Source organism: Apteryx rowi, unplaced genomic scaffold (genome assembly GCF_003343035.1).
Source record: "Apteryx rowi isolate R43461 unplaced genomic scaffold, aptRow1 scaffold_19, whole genome shotgun sequence".
Taxonomy (NCBI): Eukaryota; Metazoa; Chordata; class Aves; order Apterygiformes; family Apterygidae; genus Apteryx; species Apteryx rowi.
The window spans coordinates 4,911,472-4,938,846 of record NW_020448196.1 but is presented as its reverse complement, the minus strand read 5'-3'; the positions used below and the strand labels follow the sequence as shown (position 1 = coordinate 4,938,846).

General features: G+C 57.4%; 1 protein-coding gene across 1 annotated transcript in view; it reads left to right on the top strand.

Moving 5' to 3' along the window:
* KCNT1 (potassium sodium-activated channel subfamily T member 1) overlaps positions 1–27,375 on the top strand; it is an 82,683-nt gene that overhangs the window by 35,604 nt on the left and 19,704 nt on the right. The window contains exons 3-5 of the mRNA XM_026062078.1: positions 24,430–24,509; positions 25,471–25,570; positions 27,160–27,216. Coding sequence (XP_025917863.1) covers positions 24,430–24,509; positions 25,471–25,570; positions 27,160–27,216 — 237 coding nt within the window. The remainder of the gene's footprint in view (positions 1–24,429; positions 24,510–25,470; positions 25,571–27,159; positions 27,217–27,375) is intronic.

Here is a 27,375-nt window from a genome sequence, read left to right as displayed (position 1 = left end):
CGCGTGCGCTGTCGATCCCACCGAGCAGCGGCAGAGACCCCGGGGGTCTCGGTGTCGAGCAGGGAGGCGTCCGCACGGGCAGGGCCGGGCGCGCAGCCGGGAGGCGCTGGAGCCGGAGCGCTGGCCCAGGCGCCTTGCGCGCCCCTCGGCAGCGCGGGAAGGGCACGTCTCGCCCTCCGCCCCCGGGGACGCGATGAGTAAAAGGATGCGGGAAAAGCAGTGGGGCAGGTGAGAGACCTGGTGGCCGCGATGGGTCTTCCAGGCTCCTTGGGATGGCGCGTTGTGGGGGCGCGAGCTCCGTCGTGCGCCCRGGGATGCGGGGGCCCGGAGCCGCCCTCCTTGCAGCGGGGACACCCGCCGAGGTGATGGTCTGCCGGAGCGGACGCAGCCTCCGGCGTTGCCTGCGGCAAGCGTGCTCCCGCGCAGACTCCTGGCGGCCCCGGGGTCCTTCGCGTGGCTCGTGGTTTTGGCAGTCGCCCCTCGGCTGAGCTGCGTCCTCGCCAGCTGCTGTGGCATCGGAAACGCCCGCGGCTTGTGAACTTCTTCTGAAATGCTTTTAATGACAGTTTAATAATAACGCTTAGTGCTCGGTACGGAGGTTCTCACCCCGGGAAGGTAACTGCTTTCCTGCGCAGGGCAAGAACCAYGATCCCCCGTGTTCACGGGAGGGGAGCAGCTGCTTGGTATTCGTGGGAATAATTACAAGTGGAATTAATCAACTTTCCATATGAATGGTGTTGCTTTTTAAAGACAGATGCCAGGAAAGAGTCTCACGCACAAAGGAGAAGTCGCAGTGGGTACGGATCCATCCGGCTGCCTTACCGGGAGCTTTCTAGTGTCCCATGGCGCGAAGAAATGAACCCCGGCGAGGCAGCCCGCCGGGAGAGCGGAAGCCRGCRAGCACRGATGCGAGAGGGAGCACGGTGTTCRCTCGCTCGTCCCCTGCGTATCGATCAGCGGGCGCCGCGGGGAGCTGCTTTTGCCTTAATGCTGGTGCATATTCCTCCCTCTGYGCTTTTGCTCTYGAGCCGCTCGTGAAGTGCAGACGTCTGGGTAGATTTTCCCAGCTCCGGGTGCATCTGCAGCTCCTGGGTGCGTTTTCTGTCCTCCTCTATATCCTGGTGTGCTCTGCGTAGCGTACGAAGAAATTGAATTGAAATAATTGCTATTTCTAGCTGCTTCGCTCCAGGGCTCAAAGGCCATAAACGCTTAACAAACTCCCGCGAAGTCATTAAGGCTTTTTTTTTCCCTTTCCTTCTCTGTCCTCCTCTCTGCCTCCCTCTCACATCATGGCCCTGTTTAGGCTACAGGCTTGTAGGGGAAAAGGGTTGAGTTCTTATTTTATGCGTGCGCAGAGCCTCCGTTTTGGCGGGGACCCCTCGGGGTGACGGTAATGCAAATGRTGAATAATAATAATCCTCCGTGCGCAGCGGCTGCAGCTGGGGGAGTCGCTGAAATGCTTTCTCACGTCGCTGCCCTGCTGCTTGCGGCCCGTTGCTGGTTACCGTCATGGCCATGCCAAGACGGGGATTCACCTCGAAGGACGCTGAAGTCCTGCAAAGTCTTCCCAATATCTCTGGAARTCTGTGATGAGTCAGGTACAAAGCTCTACGTGTGCTTAAATGCAAACTGTGTTTTCAGCTATTTTGGATTGCAAAGTGACGTGTTTTYGGTTTGCCCGGGGCCGTGCTCCTGGGCCCGGGGGCTGCGTGCGGGGCAGCAGGTTGGGCTCCCCGGGAGCGCCTGCTGCCTGCAACCCGGCACCCCCCCGCGGAGACCTGCGGGCCGGCAGCTCCGCCGGGCCGCGCGGGTGTCACGGCCCATGGCCCGGCCTCTGCAGGAGGGGTTCGATCGCCTCTCCTTGCACGCCCGCTCCGAGCGGGACTGTCGTGTGGCGCTCGGCCGCAGCTGAGGTCCCGTAGGCATGCAGGTGACCCCGGGCCAGGGAGGMCTTCCTCTCCAAGCCAGCAGAAGGAAAATGGAGATRTKTTTYTYYTTTTTTTTTAATGTTTTAATTGATTCTGGATCGATACAAACAGTATCCTCTAAGCACTTTTATGAATAAACATGCCCATCTTTGCTCTCCAGAGAAGCTTCCCAAGCATCTCCCTCGTGTATCGGAGTTGCACGAGTTCTCTGCAGCTCTGAAGCAATCAAGGTACCGGTATTTTCTACAGCAAAAGGAACTAAAACTCTTTGCGTTCAAGCCTGCCGTTAAGCACAAGTCTACCTGGTGTTGGATAGTTAAAAATACGGGCAGGAAGATCTGTCTTACTAGGAAGAGGACACAGTGTGTGGGAATTCCTGGGACAGTCCTGTGCCCCGTGCGTTGTCGGGAGCCCCGGCTGGGAGCTCGGGGTGGCCTGGGAAATCCGTGCGTGCCGCGAGCTCTCGCCACCGTGCCGGGAGGGCGAGGAGCGTCAGCATCCCACAGGGACGATGGGCCGAGGCCTACGCAGAGGAAGAGGAGGGAGCATCAGCATATTATTTTTGCCTTTTTTCTGGCAAATTTGCCATTTAAACGAAACAGACGTCAGAGGCAAAAATACTCTAGTGAAGAAACAGAAGCTTGGTCTTGCGTGATTTTTAACTTCCTAGGAAAAGAGAACAATTTGTCRGGGTAAATGGGAAAAGAAGAAGCTATAGATTTCCCCCCCAAATACTGACGTTTCCAGCCGGCCCTGTTTCAGAGAGATGCTTCTCCCGGTGTTCCAGCCCCGCTGCTGCCCAGGGCCCCGTCGYGGCTCGCGCGGCCGCAGGAGCCCCGCAGCAGGCGGTGGGACCCTTCTGCAGGGCCGCGCGCCGACCTGGGCAGCCTCCGAACGGCGGYGCCTTGGGAAAAGCTGCTCGCAAAACGCAGCACGAAGATGTAGGGCATTCCCCAGCGGCTAAAGGGCGAGCGCGGTACGCRTTCGCTCCTGAAAAACGCTCGAGGGACCGGGTAGCCCAGAGAAATCTGGAACGCTCGTCGGAGTAGACTTCTTCAGAGCGCTAATGGGACTAAAACGCTGATGTCACGGTATTAAATTTGTAGGGTTCTCGGTATATAGCAAGCGGCGCGTCTGAGGGTGCCAGACGCGCTGCGGGGTATCCGCACGGTCACGGAGTGCAGCCCGTGCTTCCGCAGGGACGCGACTGCGGGACGGGTGATGAAGGTGCCCAGCGAGGCGCGGATGCGGCGCTCAGCACCGACGTTTTCCAGCAAAATATACACTCCTACACAAAGCGAGTTAGCTTTTGTGTCTGTTTAAAGTATCTTTATGTGGAGTGTATGCTTTTCAGGGTGATTTTCGAAGATTTTTAAAGATATTACGCCTACTTTTCTTGCAGAAAGCTTTGCGTGCTAACACTTGTGGGTCGTATCTCAAGGTAACAGGTTTATCTGTCAGCAAAATTAAAAAAAAAAAAAAACCTTCCTGTTTCATCAGCTGGTTATAACAGGCAAATCACACTTTATTAATTATGAATAAGTGCATAAAAGGAGTTTTGGCAGTTGGGATTGAAAGGTACCTAGATAAAAGGAAAATATTTAATGATCCAGTTGCCGTGGATTCAATTAAGAATAATGAAAAAACCTTCTTCTTTTTAAATCACATTTTCAGAAATATTATTACCACTGCAACTGCAGCCGAGCCGTTCCAGCTCCTGCCTCTAGCCCTCAGCACAGCAGCGGCCTCAGCGTAATGCAGACGCTGCAATGAGAAAGCAGCAGTTTGCAGTGGGCTCACAGACTAAAATTAAACGGTGATTTCCTGGCTTGCAGTCAAATGTCTGGGACTCGTTTAGCGATGCGAGTGCTCGCGGACCGGAGGGATTCGTGCCGGGACTTTGATGCGGCGGCGCTGGTGTTTTGTCGATTCTCCGCTCTTTGCTGTCCCTTGGGAGCGCCGCACCAGGCGGGTGCTCGGCGCAGTCCCTGGCCCCCTCGCGTGCCGCGGGAGGGAACGCCGACAGCTCGCGATGGCGCTGGGCTGCGTTTTGGGCATTGCTTTTTCCAGGAACAGGCAGTTTCCTGGAAAGGACGAGCCCTCTGGAGATGCCGCGCTCTGCCCGCCGCGCTGCGCGATTTCTGGGTATTCGCGCAGCAGCCGTGAGCCCTCAGACTGTCTGATTTCTTTTTTCTCGTCCGTGACTCGGCTCCGTGTCCAAAGGCCAGCGCGCTTCTCCCGCGCTGCTCGTGGCTCGGCGACCTGATGGCTCAGGCTGCCTGTGCTCCGCGTTCCCGCTTTGCTCCTCCTCCGGCTGCTATTCCTGGCACGGCAGCTCGCCGTGTTCCCGGGGGGCTTCGGAGGAGAGGCGCTGCCGGGCTCTAGGTCTCTGGGTGAAATCTGGAACACCTTGTGTTGCCTGAGGAATATTTTTCTGACAAAACCGCAGCAGGGAGGTTGGTTCCCCAGTCCAGTCTTAGCGGCATTTTAGCGTTACTTTGCCTCAAAGAGATTTTCCTCAGCATCAGTCGACCCCTTTTCTCCCTTGCTCCGGAGATGGCTGCTCCATGCGGCAGCCCCGCTGGCCGGCTCTCGGCACCCCGGCTGGTTCGCTCCCCTCCCTTCTGGTTTGTGTCTTGGCTTGTGTTTAAGTGCTTAACAGAAGAGGCGTCCTCCTGTAGAGGCTCCCACGGGCGGGAGCTGAGTTTCTCAAGGGGTTCCTTGATGTGCTTTTGTCACCTTCTACAATACAAGTTTAAAAGTATGACAGGAGAGTTACCATTTTTTGTTAAAATTCACCAAGTCGTTCCGTAATACCTCTTTTGCTCGCTGCTGCTGCTTGAAGGCACTAGTGCTGAGGTTATAATTTAAGCATAAGCCACTTTTCAAATCAGCGCTCTATCCTGCAATTAATGTTCTTTTTGAATTAGGAATACAATGCAAAGCACAAGTCCCTGGCAGTTCCCTAAAAGTGAGACCTGAGTGCCCTAGAGCCGATAACTCCTGGTGTCCAGGTGGATTCGGCCGGACCTGAGCTGCGCACGGTCCAATCCGCAGGGCTGACAGCAGTAATTATAGTTGGGAGCTTGCCAACAGCACCCTGGAGTAAACAGGTAGAGAGCAATGAGTGGAGGACGAGGCTGAAGCAAACCACGAAGCAGGCAGGAACGGCTGTTAGGAACGAATGCATTGAGTTGACTTGATGAATCATATTGAGGCAAAAGAAGAAATTAAATGTGTGCTAAATACTGGCACATTAGTAAATGGGCTGTGGGTTTTTTAATCCATTTTATGTTTCAAAAAGTTGAAATAAAGTATGCCCTACAGTGATATCCCAGGAAGAGGTAAAACTCTGAGGAGAGAAATATGGTCTTGGTTAACAGGAAACAGAGGCTTGGCTTCTCTCCCCAGATCAGCCATGGGCTGCCTTGTGTCGTGGGATAAATCACCTTTGGGTACTGAGTTTAGCAGGAATAACAGCAAGCAGAGCTTGTGCTTGACATGTCACTGATAAAGCAGAGGAAGAGAAGGATCTGCCTTTTTCTTCCCAGGTTAGCGGAGTTTGGTGCGGGGCAGTGGTACCGGGTGCTCTCAGAGCCTTTCCGGGGGAGTCTGGATGCGTGCAGTGCGAGCAGCTCTGTGGTCAGGTCGCATAGCTGGCGCCAGAGGAAAATGTCAGCTTTTCATACCAAAAGTGAAGTGTTTTGTATCCAGTATTTCCTGGTTTGGGACAGCTTCCTGCCCTTACCTCAAGGACAGCCCTTGCACAGTTGTCCTTCCGCAGGCTCCTGAAAGACCCTTCCAGGTATCAAGGGATTGAGTCTTTGTGCATAATGATCATTTTAAGGAAATTCTGTATTTGCGCTGGATTTTCATCTTCTCAGAAACAAAAGAAAACAAAGATCCTTTGAACACCTCCTCCAAGCTCCCCCTGCAAAACCAAAGCCCTCGTTGCCTGCAGCTGCACTGTGTCCTTCAGCATTGTGAGAATGGTCTGGGAGTGTTGCACCCTGACACAGGACTGACGTTGTTGATGGAGAAGTATGGGAGCTGCTGACCTGCAAGACTTTCTAAGGAGCTTTCCCAGCAAGTGCTTGGGTCAGCTCGCATTGATACCCCTTCTGCAGTGGCTGGGCTGATGTCTCACTGGTTGCCATTGAGTGAAATAAGTCTTTAAAGCACATGGCAGGGCACTGATGGCACGTGTGGTGGTGGCATGTGGTGATGGCATGTGGTGATGGCGTGCAGTGATGGCCCATTGCATTGGCACGCGGTGATGGTGTACAGCAGTGGCATGTGGCGATGGTGCACGGTGATGGTGTATGGCAGTGGCATGTGGCGATGGCGTGCGGTGGTGGCACGTGGCGATGGTGTGTCGCATTGGCACGTGGCGATGGCGCGCAGTGGTGGTATGTGGAGGGTCACTGCTGTCCTTGGTGCTGAGGCTCTGTGGCCCCATCGGCCACCTGGGATGGCTTGGTGGCCTGGTGGGGGCTGCCTGGGCTGTTCGCGGGCTCCTGAAGGGTAGACATGCTCTGGTATGGTTGTGGTCAGCTAGCAGATGCTCTTTGAGAGCTGCCATCAAATGTGAGCAGGAGCAGCTGTGGCCTGGTGGCATCCTCAGAAAGAGGGTGGCCTGCAGGACCCCCCTCTTTCTGTCCCATGTGCGCACTGGGTGGCTCGCGATGCTCCGTGTATCTCCCGCCTGYGACTCCCCTGGCCATTATGAATTCCCTTCTCTGTTTGACATCCTGAGAAATCAACACCAAGCATGTTCAAGGAGCTGCAGCTTTCGCTCGCACCTGAAGAGCGAAGGCTGAGTTGCTGGGGGACGGGCAGCGTGCGCCTTTGCAGGGGCCGTTTCCGTGTGGCCTGGCGAGCAGTGACTGACAGCTGTCAGGGACAGGTGACGGCTCAGAGGGAAGCAGCAGGGAGTTCCCCTCTGCTGGGCTCGCAGGGGGTGCGACGAGGAGGGGACCTTGATCCGCTGCTTCACCTCTGCAAGCCGAGCGCTCGGAGTCTGTTCCCTGGCATGCAGTCCGCACACTGCTCTCTACACACAGGAATAAGATAAAATAGCTTCCTCCCCCTCACGTCGCTACCGAAAAACAGGAATGGGGAAAAAATAATCCCTCAGCCCCTGCCCAGCTTGTGGTAAGAGCAATGCAATCGTTTTTTTAAAGGAGGCAGCCAAGGCAATTACATTGTTTATAAAACAAAGCCATTTTGGAGATTTCTGCGTTGTGAATGTTTTCTCATTCATTTTGCACCAAATTCATTGCAGCAGCAAGGCCAGAGAGTTTGCCTTGACTCCCCTCACTACCAAAATAAATGTACAGGGCAGGATTGTTCCACTGAGGCGCTGCGCGTGGGGAGAGCAGGCGGCAGGGAGATGGTACGTGCCRGCAGCTCTCCGCTGAACGCAGCGAGGATTGCGATGTATGAGAGAGTTCAGGGGGGAAAGGGGAGGAAGTAGCGGAGGCAGCCGAAGCTCGCAGGATGGCAAGAGCCAAGCTGAAGAATTCCCCCTCGGAGAGCAATTCGCATGTGAAGACTGTCCCACCGGCCACGACGGACGATGTCCATGGGGTGAGCCCCTTGCTGCCAGCTCGGAGGATGGGATCCTTGGGGAGCGATGTTGGACAAAGGTATTGCAGGACTGCAGTGGTGCCTGGGGCTCTGAGGGTGGGGGCAAGCAGCACATTTTCTGTTTTCTGTTAAATGAAGAGAGAAGGATGAGTGCCACCCTGGGCTGGAGGGGTGGTGGATGAAATCCTTTCGATAGCTCTGTTGAAGAGCCACCCCAGCCCCAAAGTTGCATTATGAAATAGGTAGCTGGAGCAGAAAGCCAGTTCCTTTAAATTTTTTTATAAGTACTCCTTGTTTCTTATATGCCAAAAGCATATCTGAATGGCAGCCCTAAGACGGTAGGGCTGCTCCACGGCGCTGTTAACTTGCATTGTGCCTTATCTGTGCAGTAAGAGGCTGAAGCTTTTTTGCACTGCTAACACCACAGGATGCACTGTGCATAAGCACCATGTTTGTAATTGGAAGAAGAGATGCTTGATCCCCCATTTGAGGGATAATTTATTTACAACTGAAAAAAAAAAGAAGCTAGCATGCAAAATGCTGCAGCCTCTTTCTGCAAGCACACAGCTGCTATGTACAGAAAGAAATGAGCTGTTTTTCAGAAGGATGAAAATGCTTTGCACTGCACTTGAATTGCACTGTTTCAGAAGAAGACAGGTCCCCTCGTTATGACAGAGATGCATATGTCAGTAATCTAGTTTTTGTTCTATTTATTTTATTTTCTGTTTCTTTTTTCACCTCTTCAGCCTTTCAGCCCATCCATGCTCTCTTCTTTCTCAGCAAAAATTGCCTCACCTGTGTTTATGTACCATATGTCTTCCACAATGTAATTTGGTGCTGTTTCTAGTTCAGCTTTCCGGTGCAAGTTAGCACAGCAGGAAAGCTTCTGCTTGCGGTGACTTTTACTTGCTTGGCTTTAGACTGGAAGGAATTAACCATGCCAGATTCAGTATCTTCACGTATATCACTGGTGGGCTGGGGGGAAGATAGCAATGTGTGCAGGATTAGCAGATGTGGTCCCCATTGGGATAGTCAAGGAGGAAGGTGTGCGCTGGAGGAGCCAGGCTGCCGTGGCCACCTTGCAGGCGCCGAGCCGTGCTGGGCATGCTGCGTTCTCCGGGGCTGGTGGCAGCGTCCTGGCTTGCTTGCAGAATGCGGAGCGCTGGTCTCTGTGCGCTGTGTCATGTGTCGGCTCTCCAGATGGCACCCATGTGGGTTTTCTGGTGAGCAGGCATTCTGATCTCGCAGGTCCTTGCCTTTTGCCTTCCTGAGGAAAGGGCTTTCGTATATGGAAAGCTGCAGATAGGCATCAGGCAAAGCCAAGAAGCATGTGTGGTCTCATCGTGTTTTGACAAGCAATCTGAACCTCCCTCTGCTCCCTGGGTTGATCAGACTCTTCTCTCTCTCTCTTGTCCTGACTTGTTTCCATTGCTTCAAAGGGACATTAAAGACTGACCTATTCTGGGGGTTCATATATCTCTGAGGGCAGGTCCAGAACCATTCTGTTGGCAAAGCCCCGGAGTGAGCTTGCTTCATTCTCCGTGACCTTCCAGACACTGTTGATTTACTCCTCATAACAGTGCTAGGACATTCAAACCCAGATGTGCTGGGGCCAGAAAACGGCTCAGCTGAGGGACTCCTGGAAGCTCATTGTAACCACTGCTGATGAGCTGGGAGTAAACAGGCAAGAGGGGGTTTTGCTCTGCTGAGCCCAGGGGCTGGGTGGGTTCCTGCCCGGGCTGGGAACGGAGAGCAGGTAGCCAAGCCTCTGCCTGCAGAGAGCTGATGCTCCTCATCTCCTGTGGAGAATGTGCTGCCAAGGAGGGATGCGGGAAGATGGTGTTGGATTTGGGGCAAGATCAATTTCAAAAACCACAAAGCTACAGTGTTTCAGTGGACCCTTGCCAGAAGGCCAAGTGTGTGGAGCACACCAGAGTACCTTAGGGCTTTCTAAAAGGCACAGCGAGTGTTGAACCCAATTCCCTAGGTTTCACTGGAATTTCAAGGCGTTTGCTGCACTCCTGTTGAAAGGAAGGGGTGGTGACTTGCACACTGCTGGCTAGGGAGAGAGAAGTTCGTGGTGGCGTTTTTTCTATATTTTCTCTGGCACTGGGCGAAGCCCTGTGAGCCCCCGCTCACACAGTGTCCCAATTCCTCTGCTCTGCTTTCTGACTTCTCAGTGCACTGCGTCTTGGTAACTGAGTTGGCAATTAAGATGATTGAAGTTTGTGCTCTTCTCTTTCACTGCACAGGCWAGCAACAAAGGAAGGATGATTGCTTCTGCAATAGTGAATAGCATGTTTAGGATGCTCTGGCTCCTCCAAAGCCACTTGCGAGCAGCATGACCGAGTCAAGCAATAACAATTGTTACTGGGAGTTTGGAGCGAAATTATGGGTGATAGTGGAAGGAAAAGATGCTGGGTTACAAGATGTTCCCAGGGATGTCTTCTTGATGAAGACCAGTGAAGTTTATTCTCACCTGCTTTATTTACCTCTTGCTCTCTCTCTTAGTCATTGCAGCATCTCAAAGCTTTTAGGGGTTCTAAGTCAAAACAGGAGAAAAGGGCATGGATTCACCCTGAAAAGGATCCACAGCCACGTGCTTTTCAATGCCTGACCACAAAACAAGGGGAGCTYGGAGCTGTCCCTGGCATCCAGAGCGGTGGATCCAGCACGTCTCAGCACAGTGCTGCAGGGTGGCAGGTTGAGGGCTGCTGTGTTTAAGAGGAAGCTGCTGGCAGGCTTAAAGACATGTAAATATCTGTGCTTGGATCTCGTTCAGTGGACTGCTGATCTCTCTCTAATACCGGACATGTGGATTTAAAGAAAACATTTTTACAAGATAATAGTGTCCTGTTTATGCAGCTCTGCTGGGAAGTAGGGGAAATTCTGGCCACTAGCCATTACCGGGGCAAACCGATACTCTTAAGGGATTGTAAGCACACCCTTAAAGTATCTGGTTTTGAAGATCTGTCCTAAAACGTGGGAGGGTCAGAGGTTGGCGGTACTGTGTATCCCTTCTCTGACCCTGTGCTTCTACTCCTGCCTGTTTGAACCATGCTCGCTGAGCTGCCAACAGCTGCTAGTGTGGTTTCTCTACCTGCTCCCTGTTGGAGTTAAAGATTGCTCCCCTAAAAACTGGAGGGACATGCCATAAACTTTACCTGTGCTGAACTGAAGACTGCCGGAAGGTAGGAGGGCTTCATGGAGAAATGTCATGTTTTGGTGCCCTGCTTTTGGCTCTTTCTGTAAGCCCATGCCCTGGTCTCTGGTGGATACGGAGCAATGTAGACCTTTGGTCTCACCCAGGACAGTCTGATTTCTAACTCATGTTAGGTACTTGGAGAACTGAGGGAGTGGGAGTCATTGTGAATGCAGGCTGCAGAACTAGGAAATGCTGTTATTTGAAACCTTACGAAACTGTGTTTTAAAAAAACCAACAACCTGAAATGCTAAGGTTTGGAGAAGAAAATGAGAATTGTTTAGGTTGGCAGGGACCTCTGAAGATCTGTAGTCCAACCCCCTTCTCAAAGCAGAACTAACTTTAAAGTTGGATTGGGTTGTTGAGGACTGGTCCAGCTGAGTTTTGACAGTCTCCAAGGATGGAGATTTCTCAGCCTCTCTGGGTGCCCGTTTCAGGGTTTAATCACTCTTGGGGTGAATAATGTTTCTCCTCATATCCCTTCAAAATTCCATGTGCTGCAGCTTGTGCCTGCTGCTTCTTGTTCTTTGCGTGTGTGCATCTGAGAAGAGGCTGGCTCCATCTCGCCCCATAACCTCCCATTAGGTAGCTGAAGACAGCAATTAGATCCTTCCTACACTTTCTCTTCTTCAGGCTGCACAGACCCACCTCCCTCAACCTCTCCTCGTCTGTYGATTCGATGTATTTTTGGCAGGAAAAATGGGACTTTGCTTCAGTCGTGTTACCGTGAGCAACGTGGCTGGAGTCTACTCAGTAATCCAGTGAGAGAAATAGCAGCAGATTGGAAGGGAGAATTTAATCCAGCATCTCTTGGATGTAAAGCACTTCAGAGAGGGAGAAAACCACCCGAACATGCTTGAAAGTGCAATTCCTAACCAACCAATGTTTGTTCCCCCAAGGAGCAGCCAGGCATTAACAAACAGCTCTTGCTAATTGTGTTTTCATCTTCTGACTCCTGGACACTATCAGAGCAGCGGAAAGGTCCAGTGACTGTTGAGACCGTTAAAACCATTTTGTCTTAACAGGCAAGTTGCTCGGTGATTGTCTCCATAGCAGGCTGCGGGAGCAAAGGGTTGTGCGCAATTTCCCCCTGCTGTTGAACACAGTGCCATGCCGCGCCGCTCGGTTCCCTCTCCTGGGTGCAATAAGTCAACACTTATTTTTCAGCATTTCTTTAACAAAACGTTTTTTCCAACAAGCAGCTTTTGGAGATGTCTTTGTCTTCACTGAATAATACACGCTGTTTTGCTCCTTTAACTTTAGCCGGAGGTGTTTTGCGTAGGAGACGGAGAGGCTATTTGCAGGCGTGGACAGGTAGTTCCCTTGGAGGCGTTTGCTCTCCTCCCCAGCCGTCCTGCCCGGCCTCGGTGCATCCGGCATTTCCTACTGCCTGACCGCCGGGCTCCAGAGGAACCCATGGGTCTGTGGCCAGCTGTCGCTGGAGCGTTGCGTTTGCAACGGATGAGAGCTGCTCCCGGGAGCCCGGGTCAGCGCGGGTCTCCACTAAAAGGACCGAAACTCTTATAATGGGGCAAGGTTTAAACGAGAAGTTGAGACGTGCTGGGGGGCCGATGGGGATGTTCCCCTCCGGGGCGCTCGCCAACCTCCCCATCCCCGGCTCCCCTGCCGGGCCCTCTGCCAGGCGTCGCCTCTTCTCGAAGCCGCCGGAGGGAGCGTGTTGAGGCTTGGGAGAGCTCGGTACTTCTAGCGGTGGGTGTCCGTGCGCGCCGAGYGGCTGAGCAGCGCGGTAGGGTTCACTGCGCCGGGCGACTGTTTGCCGACAAGGCGTCGACTGTCTGTAACAGCCGCCCAGGCCGGAGGGGGACGGCTGCGGCGCCYTGCAGCTCCAAGCAAGCAACGCGGGGGCTGGTCTCCAAGCTGGTCSCACCGAGCCTGCCGCTGGCGGCCGCGGTCAGGGTCACCGTGCCGGCCGAGCTGGAGACACCGTCTCTGTTGGCGAGGTCGGTGGTGATTCGGCGCTGAGGAGCGCCGCTCCCGAGCGATGGGGTGTCCTCGTGCCCTGCGTTTGGGCTGAGACGTTCGCTCCTTCTCATCGCCCCCTTTCAGGGCTGTGGGAAGAACGAGGCGGCTGCTGCTGCTGCTGCTGCTGAGCGTCGCCGTCTAGCACCGGGGCCCCGGACCCTGTTCCTGCCTCCCCTGCACGCAGTTTGCCGTGGGTCCTCGGGCTGATGGAGAGACGGGGTTGGTTTTGTTACGGGGGACGCGTGCACAGCCCCGACGGCGTGAGCAGCGCGAGCTGGGGAGGAGCTGGGGCTGCGGGAGCAGGCAGTCCAGGGGGGTTGTTTAGCTCGGGCTTTTCTCTCTGCTGTAGAGCCACAACCCAGGCTGCGTGCGGCGCCTGCGGAAGCCCGTTGCAAAAGCAGGCAAGCTGCTCGATTTCTCAAATCCTGCGTAACATCGACCTATGCGTGCGCGGTCTGATCCCGATGAGCAGGACGGGGCCAGGTTTCAGGCTGGGGGCGCGGGGAGCTGCCATCTGCCCGAACGCGCACTGAACACACAACGGGTCGTGAACACCAGCAGCGATTTTGTCACTGGCCGGTGTAAAGGGTTTGGCCTCGGTCTGCCTTTTTCTTGCGTTTGCCTGACAGCTGTATCATAGCGGACCCTTGGACTCTGTTCGCCCTCCCCCTTTTGCACCTCGGCCCCCGCGAAGCGCCGTCTCCCTGGCTAGCACCTGGCTCCCAGGTCCATCCTGCACCTGCGAGCTGGTCCGGAGGCGGCTCCGGTTCCTGCCGTCCCGTGGCTTGAATCCTGCCCTGGCGCTCGTCCCTGGGGCGCACCCCGGCGGAAAGCTTCGTCATGCAGATCGGTGCTGGGAGATGCCAGAAGTCAGACCGCGGGCTCGTAGCCAGGTGCCGCGTGGAGCCGCCGGGCTTGGGGCGTGCTGAGCGAGCGCGCGTCCTCCTCCGGCTTGTGGCCGGGTGCCGGCGCTTCTGCAAATCCTRGTGTCCTGCCGAAGGTGGCCTCGGCGCCCAGCCTAGGGATGCCTGCATGGGGGTGCTTGCGGTCAGGCCCGGTGGTTGCAGGCGGCGATGGGAAGCGTGGGAGTCGGAAGGTGCAGGATGGCACGGGGCTGCCCCGCGGGAACGCGGCTCGGCAAGGGCTGGCGGCCGGGCCAAGCTGGGGATCACCTTCCCTCTCCAGCTGGCGGGACCRTAGCGACTCATTTAGCTCGTGAGAAACAGCAGGGAGGTGTGCTGCGGGGTTAATTTCCGTAGCGCCTCTTTGCATGGCAGGCAGCGCCCGGGAGCGAAGCCCGGCATGGGGAAGCGCCCAAAGCTCCCGCGCGGTGACTCCCGACACCTGCCCCGCGGCAGCGGGCGCCGGCGAACGACTCATTTGGCTGCAGCGTGCAGCGCGGCTTCTTCCTCCCTGCGCGCTGCTTGTTTCTAGGCTTTACGCGTTTTCATTGCAACGTACGGTTTGCAGCGGAGCGCCAAGAAAAGCGGCGTGGCCGGCRCTTGAGAGCACGCTGCGCGCCGTTCGGGGGCGAGGAGGCAGCTCTGCTCCCGCGCGACCGGCCCGCGCCGATGTGCTCGCTGGCTGCGTTTGATGCCACGTCGCGCGGGAGCAGGCGGTTGCCGCTTGGTGCCTGGTTGGTCAGGGTGCCTGGCCGGCGCCCGGGCGGCACCGGTTCCTCCAGGCCATGGACCATGGTGGAGCGTGTGCTCATGTCCCCTTTCGCTTGGGTCCCCCCTTTCCCGCGCGCAGCTGTGGCCCCGGGGCTCCGTCTCCCCCTTCTCCTAGCGCGACCAGGACGCGTGCTCGTTCCTCTTACTTTCTCCTTCCTCCTCCTGCTTCGTTCTCCCCCTCTCTGCTTTCCTTTTTCGTCTCGCCCCATCTGTCCCTCTCACGTCGCGCTATTTTGGTGGCCTGCTTTCCCGCTGGCAGCGCGGTGAGGAGCGCGCCGTGGCTCGTGCCTCGGGGCCGAGCGCCGCCCGGGGAAGCCGGCGCGCCGTGGACCCTGTGTCCGTGTCCTCGGGCTCCCCGCGGCGGCAGGCAGCCTCCAGCCGCCAGCGCCTTGGTTGCTGCCCCGAGCCGCCGGGACAGTCCCCAGGGCTGGGTCCCCGCGGGGGCAGCGCAGGCTGCTCCCATGGGTGGCTGCCTGGGATGCTCTGGAGAATTAGAGGGATTTTCTCCCTGGCAGAAAATTCGGCCTTTCCATAATAAGCAAAACTTTCAGAGTTGAAACTTTCAGGAAATCTTTGGTGTCTGTAAAGCAAACCATTTACAGGTGAGAATTGGAGTGGTTTTCTTAGTTTTCTTTAAAAATATATTTTCTCCATATTTCCTGGGCCATTAGACTATTTGTGTGAATTCAGGTGTCTGTTGGGAAGGAGGAGGAAAGGCTTCGATCTAACATTCCAGTAGTTCTTCTCTGGGGGATCTGAACAAAGAGCTCATTTATTTCTGGGAGCTGAGAGCCCCTTTTGGTTACTACGTTATCGCATACACTTTAACCATGGCACAGGGATGGCTAAAACCTGCGCGGAGGAGCTTTATGGTCTGTCCGTTTTTGGGGGAGTCCCTTGTACCGGAGGCGCCTTTCGGTGAGCAGCGCTATTCGCCTTGCGAGCGCTCAGCTGGCTGCGGCGAGGCAGGTGGAGGTGGCTGGTGGCCAAGTCCTCCAGCGGCACCGCGAGCTGGCGACAGGAACGAACGGCGATTTGTCATCGCTGCTGCTGCTGCCGCCCCGCACGTTTCGGGGGCGCACGAGGGGACTCGCGTTACTCAGCTTCAGCTTTTCCCTTGCGTTCGCTGTAATGACTTCGCTTCTCTTGGACTTTCTCTGGTTTTCACGTTTTCAGCCGGCCCTCGTGGGAGCGGGGCCGTGCCGGTCGGCGGCTGAAGGATGCTTTAATAATGCCGGGAGGAGCGGAGCCGTCAAACCGAAGATGTGTGTTAGGAATAAGGCTGCGGGGCGAGCAGGCGAATGTCTGCGCGCGTCGACAGTTATTGAGACACCGCGGCACTTGCTGCGGCTCCTCCCGGCGCTCCGGGGTGGAGGCGGACCCCGGGTCTGCYGGAGCCCGGGCAGACGGCCGTGATTAAATGCACCGTTGCCATTCGCCTGGTTTTCAGGAACCTCATTCCTGTGCCCCGGGGAGCTGTGCCTGGAATAACCCTCTGCTCGTACCGTCTTCTGCTTGCGCCCTTCGCCAGCTGGCTCTCTAATAGGAGAAAACCAGAGCAGTTGCTGTTTCTTTCCCATAAATGTCTCCAGGAGACGTAAAAGGATCTGGGCAAAGCCGACCTCGGGCGGAAGGGCCGAGCAGCCCCTGCCCGTGCCGGCGGTAATCCGCTTTGCCCCGGGGCGGCTGCGCTTGCTGCCTCCTCCCGGCCGGGCACTTGCCTCTGCTTTGCAGCTGGAGAAATTCGGGATGTTTATCGTGAACACGTTGCAGGGCTCCTCTGGGTGAGCCAGGGGCCGATGGAAACCCAGCCCCGGGCTTTATCGTCGCTGTGAGCAATGGGCCCTTGATTACCAATTTAGGATCACTGTGCAAACGAGTCGGAAGCGCCCGGCAGCAGGGTGGGAGGGCGGCGAGCTCGACCGCTCCCTCTCCGCGAGCACGTGGTTTGCGAGAGGCGCCGGCTTTGCGGTGCCGGCCCGGCGGTCCAGCCCTGCCGTGCCCTTCCGAGCGGCGCAGCCCAGCGAGGAGGTCGGGCTGCTGCGCGGCCGCGGGCGTCTGCAGAGCCTGCGCTGGGAGCTGGGGACTGGGCAGCGTTCCCTGCCTTCGCCACCAACCCGCCGCGGCAGGTAGCTCTCCGCAAAGGAAGAAGCCTGTCCTCGCCCAGGACCTGGCAGCGAGGTGCTTTTGCTGCTGGTTTTGTTCTTTGGGTGCACAGGCGGCTCGCGGGGGGGGGGGGCCACTGGGCAGGCAGTTCCTCCCCGAAACCGTCCCGCAGCGGCGCGTGCAGCTGCCCGGGAAATAACTTTGAGGGGTTTTGCATGGTGTTTTGGACCGGCCGCGAGCACCCGCTGCAGCGTCCCCGTCRTTCTGCCCCTTCCTCCTCCTCCTCSCCCAAGACGTGCAAGCGATTGYGATAAATAGGAAGCAGCTTTGGAGGACTCGTGTCCCTGCTCCGCCGGGGCTGCGGAGCCGCGGGCGAGGAGCGCCGGGAAGCCTCCTCCCCACCAGCAGCCTCACAGCGGCCGCCGGCTGCACGAGTCGCAGCCGAACCYGGCTGGCGGCGGCGAGCTGGTGGGCAGGCGGATCGCGTGGGAACGTCTCGTCAAGACGGAGCACCTACGGAGCCGCCGCGCTGCCTCGGCGCCGGCTCCCCCAGCCGCTCCCGCCTCGCCGGCCGGCAGCACACACATCCCCGCGTGCGGTGCCCAGCCGGAGCCGGAGCCTGCGCCCGCYGCGGCAGCCTGCTCTGGGGCAGGTCGGCGGGAGGCAGCAGCCACCCTCGTGCACGCCTGGGCTTTAGGAGCGGAAGAAGCAGCGCGGAAAGCCGAGCCGTATCGCAGCAGGCAGCTCTGTTCTCCTGCTAGCTGGGGAATGGATTATTAGCCTTCCTCCGCGCTCGCAATTTAATTGAAATCAGGGCTTATTGCTTGTTTTTAGGTTGAACCGCAGTGCTGGGGGTCTCGTAAAGCACAAAGCTAAATAAAATAACCCCCCCCCCCGCAAACCGCCCCCTTTTCTTTGCTTGTATTTCTTGATTACCCTGACTCGTATTAAATAAGGCTGCTTTGCCCGGAGGAAAAGGGGCGCCGGCTGCACCCGAGCATCAGCAAAGGGGTTGGCCCAGGCAGGCCGCCTCTAAAAAAAAGCGTCAAAGCCACCCTCGGGGATGGGGATCTGCATCCTCCTTCAGGGAAGCCGGTGGCTTTCCTTGGCTCTTTCTTTGTCTTGCGAGGAGCGTAATTTCTGCGCAGGCAGCGATTTCCCTCCCGGCTGGAGCTGCCGCCGTTGGCAGCGTTGTGCCGCTGCCTCCGTCTTTCCGCAGCCGCCTGGGGAGCGCGGTGCCGGCGCCGCTTCGGGGAAGCGAGGCCGGTTCCCAGACGTGCTGCGGCTGTCGGGGATTTTTCCGACGTGGCCGCGGGCCAGGGGCAGGGCGCTGGTGCGCGGAGCCGGCGCCTTGGGGCTCCGCAGTGCCGTTCCCGTGGCACTGCTCCGGCACTGCTCCGGCACTGCTTCGGCACTGCTCCCAGGACGCGCCAGCCTGCATTTAAGCACACGCGAGTGGACTTGCCACGGCTGTCGGACTCATTTTTATGCCGCCCTGGCGCTGCCCGGGCCGGGGCATTCGGGGAGAGCAGCGGGGTGGCAGGGGGTTATTGCAGGTTTTCTGGGCGATGCTTCGCACCCGTCGGTGCCGCTTCGCTCCCGCTCGCCCCGGGGCTGCAGCCGGAGACCCTGCAGGAGCCGAGCAGCAGCTCACGCGGTCGGGATGCTCCGGTGCGGTGCTTCCCGGCGTGCTGCACCCCAAAGCCTTGCCTGAGGTCCCCCGCGGCGCCCGCTCTCCCCCGCCGTCTCCGTGTGCTCGCTTCTCCCCCCTCTCATTGCCCCCATTGCCCTGTGTTTGCTCCTTTCTGTTCTCTCGCTTCTCTGGTTTCCTCTCACTCCATCTCCTGTGCAGGGGAAAGCATTTCTTTCACGGTGCGTTCAGGATAAACGCGATGCCCAGCTCCTCCCAAACACCCCAGGCTGCACCTTGCAAAATCCCATTTCTCTGCAGAAGGTGTGAAATCTATTTAAAAAAAAAAAAAAAAAAAAAGGGAAAGAAAAGAAGAGGCATAGGCAAAGGTTTTTATCCGTAGAGCTGAGTTCTTAAAAGAGCAAAGCCGGGATGCCTGATGTCGCAGGCGCTGGCTGCTGACGTTCCCTCTAACGCGTTTCCAGCTTTTGCTCCTGTTTCTGCCCAGCAGCGTTCACGGTGTATTCGCTGTGTGTCTCATTTGTTGTGATGCTTTTGCTCTGTAGGCCTCATGCCGAAGATTTCAGTGYGGACTCCTCCTTTTCGCAGTAAGTGCCGTGCATGAACTTCTGGGCCGCGCAGGGCTTCGGCTCCCTGGGATCGGTGGAGAGCGCCGGGAAGGGGGGAGCGCTGCCACCAAACCCGCCCGCCCCCAGAAAAGGCGTCTCGGCCCTGGAGAGCGTCCCTCTTACGCCGTGCAGGAGCCGAGCCGAAACTAAGCGTGCCTGGGCCGTGCATGCCTGCATGTCGTCTCGTCGGCCGGGCGTTTGTGGCAGCCCTCGCTGCCAAGAGCAGCGGTCACATCCTGACTCTGAAAGTGACAGTGGATTAATTGGCTTTGAAGGGAGCTGAGCAGCTCCGTGTTGCTCCTTCGCTGCTCTTGGCATCAAGGATTTACGCACCAGACCGGCAAAGCCTTCTGCAACAAAAATGGTTCCCCAGAAGGGGAAAACAGTGAAGGGTGTCTGGGCTCAGAGACAGACGAGCTCCTTCTTGGGCAGAAGTGATACCCTTGGCAGCAAATTGATGACTACCCATTAGCAATGAGCTCCATGCGCAGACTCTAATTAAACAATCCAGATTCATCAGCAGAAGCAATTACAGGAGCAGACTCGTGAGCGTCAAATCTCCAGTGTTGCAAAACAGATCAGCCAAAGAAAGCACGGCATGTTATTCGGTTGCTTCTTCTCTTCCTGCTTTTTTTTATTATTATTATTATTATTATTATTATTAAGAGCAAGTGGTCCGGCTGGCGGCAGCTACTCTGTGCGGTAGCTTATGACCTGCCTGTTTTCATCCCAAACGCACAGAAATGTTTGTGCGTATGTTTTCAGGGCATCGTTCACCTGTTGGTACAACCGTGAGCGAGCGAAGTCCGGCCTTTGCGGGCTCTCCAGTTACTGCCAGTCTGGGTCTCGGACAGGGCGTTTCCAGAAGCGGCTGCTTGGAGCCTGCTTCCCACCAAAAAATACAATAAAAGAGACCCAAACCAAGTAGCGTTAATGTTGGAGCCAGCGGGGTGTTATCAGAGCGGCGCTGGGCGYGCAGACCCCGCYGCYGGCACCAGCTCTCCCCGYGGCGGCCAAGGAACGAGCGGGAGGYGGARGCGGAGCGGGGATGGGGAATCGGAGAGGGGCTGGGGGCACCGGCCCGCGGGCAGCGGTTGCCGTCGGCACCACCTTTGCGGCTCAGCAAAGGCCGCCGGGCGCCGGGGCCGTCGCTGGGGCGCCGCGCTGCCCTTTTCGAGGCGTTTTTCTGCTTTTTTTCCCTCCTCGTGCCGTCGGTTGCTCGGAGCAGGAGCGCTGCAGCCCTGCGCTTGCAGCGYGGCTGCTCGCCCTCCTCGGCCCGCGGCTAAATCCGGTGCCGCGAATCCGTCGCCTGGGAACTCCAAAGGCGCCGAGCAAGTTTGATTGCAGCCGCTGGGTGTCACAGCCCGATTCCGCCCGCGTTCGGCCCCTCCTGTTGCGCGGGGCTGACCTGGAGCCTCCCTCGGGGCTGAGCTGCAGYGGGCGGACGCACCGGGGCTCCTCCGAGACGACGCTGCCTTTGCCGAGGCAGGTGTCGGCAGCCTCCAGATTGCAGAGATTGCTGTTCTTTTTTTTTTTTTTCCCCCAAAAAATCTCTGCAGAGTCTCGTTTGCGTCCCACTCCGTGATAAGGAACATTTCCGGAGAGATCTCCCGGGCCGAGCATGCCATTTCCTGCCCAGCTGTAGTGTGATAACACGCGTTTCAGATGCACAACGATGCTAATATTTTTTTTTTTTTCTCGTCTTCCAAGAGCCGTACGTATTTCAAGACACGTTTCTCGCGGCGAGATATTTCAATCCTGACGAAACGGAGGAAAACGGTCACGGACGTGACAGACCTTTAGAGAGCAGCTGGGCAGCAGCGAGGGTTTTGGGCAGCGTCCCGGTATTGACGCTTGCTGCCCGGATTGGGCAGGAGGCTCTCGAGCCCTCTAGGTTTCCGGGCCGTCCGCGGGCTCTGCCGAAAGCTGCGGCTCGGCCGCAGAGCCGGGCTCGGGCTCGGGGCGAGCCGGCAGGGAGTTTTCGCCGTCGGGAGCGCTCATGTAAGTCTCGGGCAAATAAATGATTTTGGCTGGTGCTTTGCRGGAGCAGCGTTGTCGCTGCCCTCCGTCGCCTGTCCTGGCCCCTCGCTACGGGGCGAGCTCCGTCGCGTAGCTGCGTGTGCTGTCGGCTCCTATTCCTCGTATTTTATGTGCTTTTTAGGGTGATGTATTTATTCCCRGCTATCCGGAGGAGATGCAGTTATCAAGCTGCTCAGCTGGCTGTGTTTCTTGCTGTCTTATTTTAACGCCTGAGAATGGAGCCRTGCTCATTTTGCTCTTGTGTTTGGCACTTCGTAGAACCAGTTATTGCGTCTTTTTTGGGGAAGCTCGTCGTCTTYGAGCAAATGGCCTCTAATCTTAGATTAATAAAGTACAACAAATAACCGAGTGACGAAGACGGAGTTGCTCAGGCTTTATAAAGTGCCTAATAGCCCTGATAGCACCCGTGAGCGGAGGACTTAGCACTGGGCTTGTGCTCCCGGGCGCAGGGAGCCCCCGGCCCTGCCCGTGTCCCCGGCGCGGTGGCAGATTTGATTTGCAAAGCGCCGTCAGCTGCTGGTGAGGACGGGAGCGAGCGGAGCTGCGGCTTGGCGCCAGCCCGTGTCCGATTTCAGCRGCGGCTCTGGGGAAAGCGGCCCGAGTGAGCTGGGCTTGCTGGGGCGCCTGTGAAACRGAGCCCGTTGGTGTTTTTGATTCAAAGTGATAATTCGTTGGACGTTTTCCTTGGGTACGCTGAWTTTTTTTTTGCCCCCGGAGGGCTCACCCCATGCCAGGGCCACGGCCTYGCGCAGATGCAGACCTGCGCTGCGGGGGCTTTGCACCGCGGGGGCTTGGCACTGGGTCCCTCCTAACGTCATCCCCATCTCCCCCYGGGACGGGATGCAGCAGCTTCCCCCGCGATGCTCCACGTTGCCTTTTTCACTTTTCCCATTTGGCTGTGATTTTTCCCAGAGCCGTTGCTGTCTCCCTCCCTCCCCAGAGCTGGGTTTGCTCTTCCCTCCGTCCGCAGAGCAGCTGGGGCAGGTTGTCCGCACCGTGAAAAGTTCTCGTTACCTTGCTTTATTCCTTCCTCTGCGTCTCTACGCAGCGATGAACACCGCCTTTCCCCACGGGAACAGTTTTAGCTGATTTCCCAGCACCGCTTCTCCTTTCGTTGCCATTATAGCTGATGAATATGTGTCATGTAAAGCTATATCTCTTATGATTGTTCAGTTCTTTTATCAGCCGGGGTTTATATTCGGGGTTTGGAAGTGGGTTGCAGTGCTATAGATCAGCTAACCATCTGTCTGACGACGGAGATTTATGTTGCTGTTTGTTCCTTCGTTGGGAAGGCAAATGCTCGGGAGACGAATCGTGCCTGCAGAAAGCCTCCCCGGCGCAGAGGCACTTAATCCTCCGAGGCGCTGGGAGCTGGACGGCCACGGCTCGTGACTTAGCCGCCGGGCAGTTCCTGCCTTTGCTGGACGTTYTTGATAAAGAGAAGGAGCAATTGGCTTGTGCGTGCAGTATCGTGAGCAGTCACGGCTGGCTGATTTATGCCCCGGCACAGATAAATTATTCGAGAAGTCCAGCTTTGGAAGCGATTAATTTAAACACGTGAAAGCTTTGCTTGCCAAGTTCTTCACTTCTGGCTGCGTAGCGCTCGAACACCGCGCTGCCTGCGCTGACGCGGCGGCTCGTGGATCCCCCTGCTCCTTCCCCCGCGTCCCTGGGCGCCGCCGTTCCCGCTGCCCGAGTCGCCGGCCCGCTGCCTTCCCCYCTCGAGGTGCCGGCGGCAGGGACGCGGCCACCTCGCAGTGACATTGCTGCCCCCTCCCTCGTCCCTGGGCCGCGCGGGTGAAGCGACGGCACTGTTYCGGCGCAAACCCACCCGCTAGTTTTCGCCCGCTGGTTTTGGGGCAAAACGTGCAGGCTCAGCTCGCGGCCCTTCCACTGCGCGTTTCTTCCCGCAGTTTGCAGGACTTYGGGGTTAGGTGCGTTCTTGGTGCAACTCCTGCTGCTGCCACAGGTGCGTTCGTGTTTTATGACTTTCTTCGCTTGGTTCTGTAAAATTTCCGGCTGCAGGTGCTGGTGAGGTGCAGCATGTCGAAATCCCCTCRAACCAGCTTGCTCAAAGCTGAGCGCTACCAACCGTTTTGGAGAGCCCTTCCTTTTGGCACGACGATCAGCGCAAATGCCAAATGTCTTAGCYGACTTCTCGTGCGAAGTCAAAGAGCTAGAAGAGTCCTTACTTGACTTATGGCAAAAACGTGTAATGTTTTATAGTCCCTATAAAATTTTATCGCGGCTAATGTGCCGGAGGCGGTGCTTTTCTAGCCAGGCGTTTGCTTTTTGTATGCAAGAGTCTTGTAAATGAAAGATCCGTCATCTCGCCCTCGTGAGGGAGTTTCCAAGAAGCAGGGCTCCGCRGAGCCGGGCTCGTGCAGCTCAAAGCTTTGCTGCGCTTCGCGTATGCCGGCAGGCGAGCGGCCGTTAAATGTCCGTGTGCGCTGGTGGGAACCGAGCTTGCGTCTGAGGGCTCGGGATTCCCAAGCGCTGAGAGCGCCTCTTACAAAACCCTTTCCCCGTCCCCTGCCGCAACAGCTCAGCATTAACGCTTAGCAAGTATTTGTTTGTCCTCCTTTTGTTAGAGCCAGTAGCAACCACTTGTAATCGGTCACGACTCGGTATGGTGTGTGCCAAGCATCATATTTGACTGGAGCACGTACCAGATGTGCCTGGAAGTTGCATCRGTGAAAAACATGGGGTTGTAGATTTAATGAGTGTCGCTCTGAATTTGCTTGCCTTGGTCAGTCCATGCCTGATTAATGAGAGCTCAATGWTCTCTTGTAGGCAGTTAAAAAATAGTAGCATCTTCCTTAAGAGACTCTGGTATTGAATGCAGTGAAACAGGGGAAATTGCAGCCTCATTGCACTTGACTCCATGCTTAGTGATGACCAGACTCGGTCCTGCCTAGAATACAAAACAGAGGCATCAGAAACCAGTCTCTCTCTCTTAGCTTGCATTTAGCAGACCCGCGTGCAACTTATAACCCCTGGCTGGAAGGAGAAAGCGAGTTTGCAAAGGGCTGGGGACGTTTATAAAGTATCTCGCCTTTCCCTCCCCGGCAGGGCAGCGAGTCTCGGCTCCCGCTTGCACCTTGGGAAGACCCTCGTGCTGCTGTGCCCGGCTGCGAGGGCTCACGTCTGCAGGGGATGAGCYGGGCCCAGGGCCGAGAGGAGGAACCCGGGGGCAGGGAGGGGGGGTYGGTGCAAGGAGACTGAAGGAGCAGAAGGCAACAAGCGCCTGGAGAGAAACCGCGAAATTGCCCCCGGATGGCGTCTCTCTGTCCTGGCTTTATTGCCTGGGTGCTGCAAAGCCTCGGTGGCTCTGAACGTTAAAATTCAGAGTTGGTCGGCAGCTCCCGGGTTTTTCTGGAACGGCCAAATTACAGTATCTTAGCAACGGAGGGAATTTTTCTCCTCGGAGATCAGATTTGTTTTTGAAGAGCTTTGATGCCGAAGGTGGCTCCRGCGTGGGCGAAGCCGGGGCGCCCGGCGGCCTCCCCGCTCCGTCCCGCCGCCCTTCGGAGCAGGCTTCCCGCGGGGCCGGGATGGGATGGAGGCCGGGGCGGGGGGGCTGCGCTGGGTGGCCCCATGCATGGATGGGGGGCGGCGGGGGCTGACGGCGTCTCGGCTCTGCCGGCAGGGTGCAGGTGGAGTTCTACGTGAACGAGAACACCTTCAAGGAGCGCCTCAAGCTGTTCTTCATCAAAAACCAGCGCTCAAGTAAGTAAGTGCCCCGCGCCGAGGATCCCCCCCCCCCCCGCCCCGACGGCACCTCCGCGGGGCCGCTGCCGCCGCCGGCTCCTCTGATGGGAGGAATCAAACTTCTGCCGAGCCGTAAAATGCGGCGGGGAGACGTTTCCCGGTGGCGTCCGGAGCGGGGAGCCGGTGCCATCTGCCGGCGACAGCTCCGCCGCGGTGCGACGGCTCCGGTGCGACGGCTCCGGGGCCGGGGGTGCGCACGGGCCCTTCCCCCCCCCTCCCCCGGCGCCGCATCCCGCCCGGGCGCGCGGATTAGCCCCCGCTGGATGATGCTGGGGGGGTGTTTTCCTTCTCGGGGATGTCATTAACCGTCTGGAGCGAATCCGCTGCTGCTTCATTTACAAATTCGCCTTTTCTTTTCCTACGATGCGCGTCGGCTTGTTAAAAAGCTCGAGCGTAGCACGACRGGATGCCCACGGGGGAAGTTTTTAATGGAAACGTGATGAATTTCTCGCTTGTAACTTGAGTAATGACCCAGTGAACTGGCTAGGGAGGGAGAGCCGAGAAAGCAGCCGCTTTTATTTGCTCTCCGTCCTTCCGCGAGCTGCTCGGCACGCGCAGCAAGCAGCCAGGGCCGGGCCTGGCTTCTCCCAAGCTTTTTAATGAATTCTGGCTAATGAGGGGGATAAAGTCGAGCAGCTCCCTCGTTTGTCTCTCACGTCTATTGGGGCCAGCAAGGAGCTGATTCATCATCATTTATTTCTGTATCAGTCTCCGATGTATCCGACACTGGGTAGGACGCGCAGTGCCCTGGGCAGCGTTTGCGCGGCGCTGCTGCAAGCCAAACTCTTTGCAGCAGGGGAGGCTTCTGGGGTACAAAGTTAACAGCATGCGGTGCAGGCTGAGGGGCACCGGGCATCGGCCCCCCCCCCCATTAACGGGGACGGCCACGCGCCCTGCTAGCCCCGTGCTCTCCCCGCAGGCCTGAGGATCCGGCTGTTCAACTTCTCCCTGAAGCTGCTCACCTGCCTGCTCTACATCGTCCGCGTGCTGCTCGACAACCCCGAGGAGGGGGTGGGCTGGTAGGTCCCCGTGCGGCRCCGCCAGCCCCGGCGCTTGTGCCACCTATTTCCTTTTTACCTGGTTACTTCTCGTTCTTCCCATTTTTTTCCTGCGTTTCCCATGTTTTCCTGTGGGCCCGTAAACAGGAGGTGCTGCCGGGAGCTGCGTGTGCTCAGCAGYCGAGCGACTGCTCGGGGGAACCGAGCGTTTTTGCTCGCTCCAGTTTCTCCCTGCTTGTTTTTACTGGTGGTTTAGCAAAGGTCTTTGCTCACCTGCAAAGTGRGATTTCGTGCGGTCGCTAACCCCATGCAACACGCGCAAGTAAAGGTGGTGGAAGAATTCAGGCTCATGGTTCATCCTCAAGTGTTGCCCAAATCCGTCACGTTTGCAGTGGGGATAGGCTGTCCTTCAGCCTGGAAAAGCCATCCGAGAAATCTGATCAGTTAGCTCCAAACTGAGCTATTCCCGAGGGACCTGGGTGGCGGTGGCCTTCCGAGCTCCCGGCGCCTCCTTGGAGGAGCCCTGCGGCCGGCCGGGTGCTGCCGGGACATGCCGTCCCGCCGGACTGGGCGCAGCGCAGGGCTCTGCAGCGGGGCAGCACGCAGCCTTTCCAGCAGCCCCCCCGAACACCCAGYGATCCGTGAGGAGCAGCGCTCCCCTTCTCAGACCGGTTCCCCCAGCGAGTGCTCGGCGCGAGCTGCCTCGTGCGCTTTGTCTCCTCCGCCGCTCCCCGTCCCCTCCGCTTTGTGGCCGCGGCTCGCACCCCCTGCAGTAACACTGGCTGCAATAACGTTTCGCCTGAGGCCACCTTTCAGCCTTAAAATTGCCGTCCTGGGGCCGCTGTGCACTTGCCGTCGCCTTCAGACCCAGGCACGAGCTCCCGCTTTCRGTGCATCACCAAACAAGTATTTTCTGAACGCTGATGCCCTTGAAGACACTTACGCTAAATCCCATTTAAGCATTCGGGAAGGAAATACGTTTTGCCGTTTAGATCACCGAGGTGACGGATGATTACATACATCAGCTTTGCTCCGGGTTTGAGTATAAGCCTATTTTTAACATGTCCTTGCTTTGCTTATCTCACATATGCGTGTTGTGTTTTTTCCCTGCACGAGCTGGGGCACTCGAAGGGAATTAGCATTTTGATTTTCTCTGCGGGAAGGCTGCAGGCTGCCGAGTGCATCATCTGCAGCGTCTGAAAGTTGTTTCAGACCTGTAAGAATTAGGCGGGACGTGGCGGCACCCCCTCGAAAGGCTGAGCGCAGCCAAAGTCCCTTATCCGGAAGGAAGCAGCAGCTTTAGGAGGTGTGTGCCGGGGGGTGCAATAAGTGCTGGGCAGCAGGAACGCAGCCCCTCGCCTGAGAGCGGCGCCTGAAAAAAGTAGCGGTGCACGCTGAAATGTGCCGATGAGGCTTATTTTTTGGCGGTCAGATGCTCAAAGGCGTCTCAGGGAGCCGGGCTCCCGCGRCCTCGGGGCGCTGCGGGGACCGGGGCGAGCCTGAGCCCGGGCGAGGTGGCCGGGAAGGCAAAGCCAGCGCCCCGGGCCCCCCCCCCGGCTCCTCCGCCTGCCTCACTGCCTCTGCCCCGCTTTGTGTCTCCCCCGCCGCAGCTGGGAATGCGAGAAGCAGAATTACACGCTCTTCAACCAGTCCACCAAGATCAACTGGTGAGTCGCTCCCGACGGGCGGCGCGGCGGGGCACGGGGGGGGCCGGGGCGCGGGGCAGCCCCCGGCGCCTCGCTCCGAAAGCTCCCGGGGCTGCGCTTTCGGGAAAGGCTGATTCCCAGCGCAGAGGGTGTCGGCAGCCCCCTGCTCACCCCAACTCT